Source organism: Trachymyrmex cornetzi, unplaced genomic scaffold (assembly GCF_001594075.2).
Source record: "Trachymyrmex cornetzi isolate Tcor2-1 unplaced genomic scaffold, Tcor1.1 scaffold291, whole genome shotgun sequence".
In the NCBI taxonomy this organism is placed as follows: Eukaryota; Metazoa; Arthropoda; class Insecta; order Hymenoptera; family Formicidae; genus Trachymyrmex; species Trachymyrmex cornetzi.
The window spans coordinates 68,697-71,218 of record NW_017297596.1 but is presented as its reverse complement, the minus strand read 5'-3'; the positions used below and the strand labels follow the sequence as shown (position 1 = coordinate 71,218).

At 41.4% G+C, this 2,522-nt stretch overlaps 1 protein-coding gene across 1 annotated transcript; it reads right to left on the bottom strand.

Annotated features, from left to right (window-relative positions):
* Positions 1 to 384: 384 nt before the first annotated feature.
* Positions 385 to 1,178, bottom strand: LOC108762287 (uncharacterized). Its single transcript, XM_018509224.1, has 3 exons — positions 793 to 1,178; positions 498 to 711; positions 385 to 396 (listed from the first exon to the last, which is right to left on the bottom strand). The coding sequence occupies exons 1-3, from the start codon at positions 1,176 to 1,178 to the stop codon at positions 385 to 387; spliced, it is 612 nt and encodes a 203-aa protein (XP_018364726.1).
* Between the last annotated feature and the right edge of the window lie 1,344 nt (positions 1,179 to 2,522).

Here is a 2,522-nt window from a genome sequence, read left to right as displayed (position 1 = left end):
TCAATAATTTGTCTTGTTCGAGCATGAACATAATTGAAGTTGTTTTGAATCTGAGGAATAAATATATAACATATAATTAACTAGAAACATTAAAGAATATACAAAAGTATTAAAATAATTTACCTCTGTCATATTCCCAAAATTACGATATGGAGGAATACACCATTTAAGTACAGGATAAGCTTTATCTCCAATTATATACTCTTGTTCTGGAAAAAACTGATTGTAATTATTTTGGACTTCTCTCCATAAATCAGAGTTTCTAAAGATTCGCATGTCATTTACTGAAGATGCATAACTTGCGAAACAGTCTGTGAAATGCATCTCTGCATCACATACTGCTTGTAAAGTTATGGCAAAATAATTTTTCCTATTTATGTAATACTAGGCATTATTCTGAAAACATAATACAATTAATTATAATACAAAATCATGATACACAACAAATTATAATATACAAATTAGATTGTATTTATCATAGAGTTTATTCAACAAACTTTTGGGGCTTTCATTTGTATGTAACATCCATCTATTGCTTCAAGTACATTGGGCAATCCAGCAATTTGTTGGAAAGTTTGTGTCACATGAGTTGCTTTCTGACCTTGAGGCCATTGAATCACATCGTCAGCAATTTCATTCAGAGCATCTATGACTCTCATAAAGCTGACACTTAATGAACTTTTACCAATATCAAATCGTTCTCCAACAGATCTAAGATGATAAAAAATGTGTAAATCTAATTATAAAAGATTTCTATATTTATAAATAATTTTATTAAAGAATATATATTACCTGTAGGAGTCTGGGGTTGCGAGCAACCAAAGAGAAGCCAAAAGCTGTTTACGAATTGGAATCATTGGTCTGCCATCATCGTACTGATTCGTCAAAGCATTTGCCAGTTTTTGTTCAAGCAATTCATCCGTTTCTGGTAACATCCGAAAATGTTCTCGAAACTGATTGTTTGATAAATGTGGAATTATTTCCTCTACATAACCTTCTATTCTACGGGGTTTTACTCGACAACCGCGTATATTTATTCTTCTTAATTCTATTAGTATTTCTTCGTCATTGTCACTTTCATCACTTTCTTCACTGTCCATATTCAGCATGATATCTCTCAATAATTTATCACTTGCAGCATTTGCAAGTGCTAGAATACGTTTTTTATGCTCCGCCATTTTCCTCTGGTAGGCATGGCTAGGTCGTTCAGAAATGTACACACCAGAGAGGATACCTTATCCCTACCATTTCATTCACCCAGTCTCCTAGCAATCACCCGCAAGGTGAAGTTTCTGAACGCAGCCTAGGATGCGTTCAGGGAGCTCACTACCGCACTACCAATGCTAACGCTACCATCTCTGTTCACGGAGCCAAAACAGCGCTAGCGAATACAAGTTCTGTGAACAATAATATAGCGTTTTTGGCCCGATCGGGTTTGTACCAACCTGGGTTGGATTAATCTTTCTTATTGGTTGACGTCACACGCTTTACAAATAGGAGAGTGCAAAATGCCATTAATCCAACCCAGGTTGGTGCAAACCCGGCAAAACGTTAATAGCGAAGAGTTTGCCCTAACCATACTGTATACGGCAAAATGGAGCAAGAACAAGATTCTTCAGATTCCGCTAGATTCTTCCGTTTTATGCAAAAACGCGTTAAACTAGCCTAATTTTATTGATTTTTGAGCTAAACTGTATAATTACAATATATCGGACAACCATAACCTTATAATTTTTGCTTTAATGACATCCGTTGGACTCAATTTTAACATATAACTTTCCTGTAACTCTTACAGGAAAGTTATATGTTTGTAACGATGCACCCCCATAAGTGCATCATTCCCGGTAACACCAACTCGCCGGATGCCGCTACGGTGACCCCGGTCACCGTATGCGATGAGAGCGCGGTGCGCTCGACATATAACAAAAGCATAATTTCAGGCCGCGAGACTTCCAAATCTACGAAACCCGAGCGTCGCCGAACGACGCCGAGCGCCGCCGCTCTCGCTCGTATTGTTCCACGCCGAGAGTCACCGAATGATTCCGGAACAATACGAGCGGGAGCAACAATCCGGTATAAAAGCCCGGTGAACAAATATTTCGGGCTTTTTGCTCCTAGTTCTAGCTCCTAGAAAACCGACCGCTTCCTAGAGATCCGAACTCCTGAGCAGTATTGCGGTGGTGAGGGAATTCTCCGCCACTACCGGCATTTACCGGTCCGAGACTGCACTCAATTTCGCTCTCCGCTCAACGCTCATTGCTCGCTCCTCGAACCGTTTCGCTGCACCGCGGCGGTAGGGCTCGCCCTGCCTCTGTCGGCCGTTCCCGACCAGCTGCAGCGATCGCTCCGAGAGCCTGGCAACAAGGCGACCGAGACGAGAGTTCCGCTTTTCCGCGCTATACGCGACCGGCTTTGACAAGAACCAGGGGGTTGGCTTTTGCCTGCCTCCGTCGGACGTTCCCGACAGTCGAAATCGTGCCGTACAGCAAAGCTAACGCAGAAAGCGCATCCATCGGGGCGAC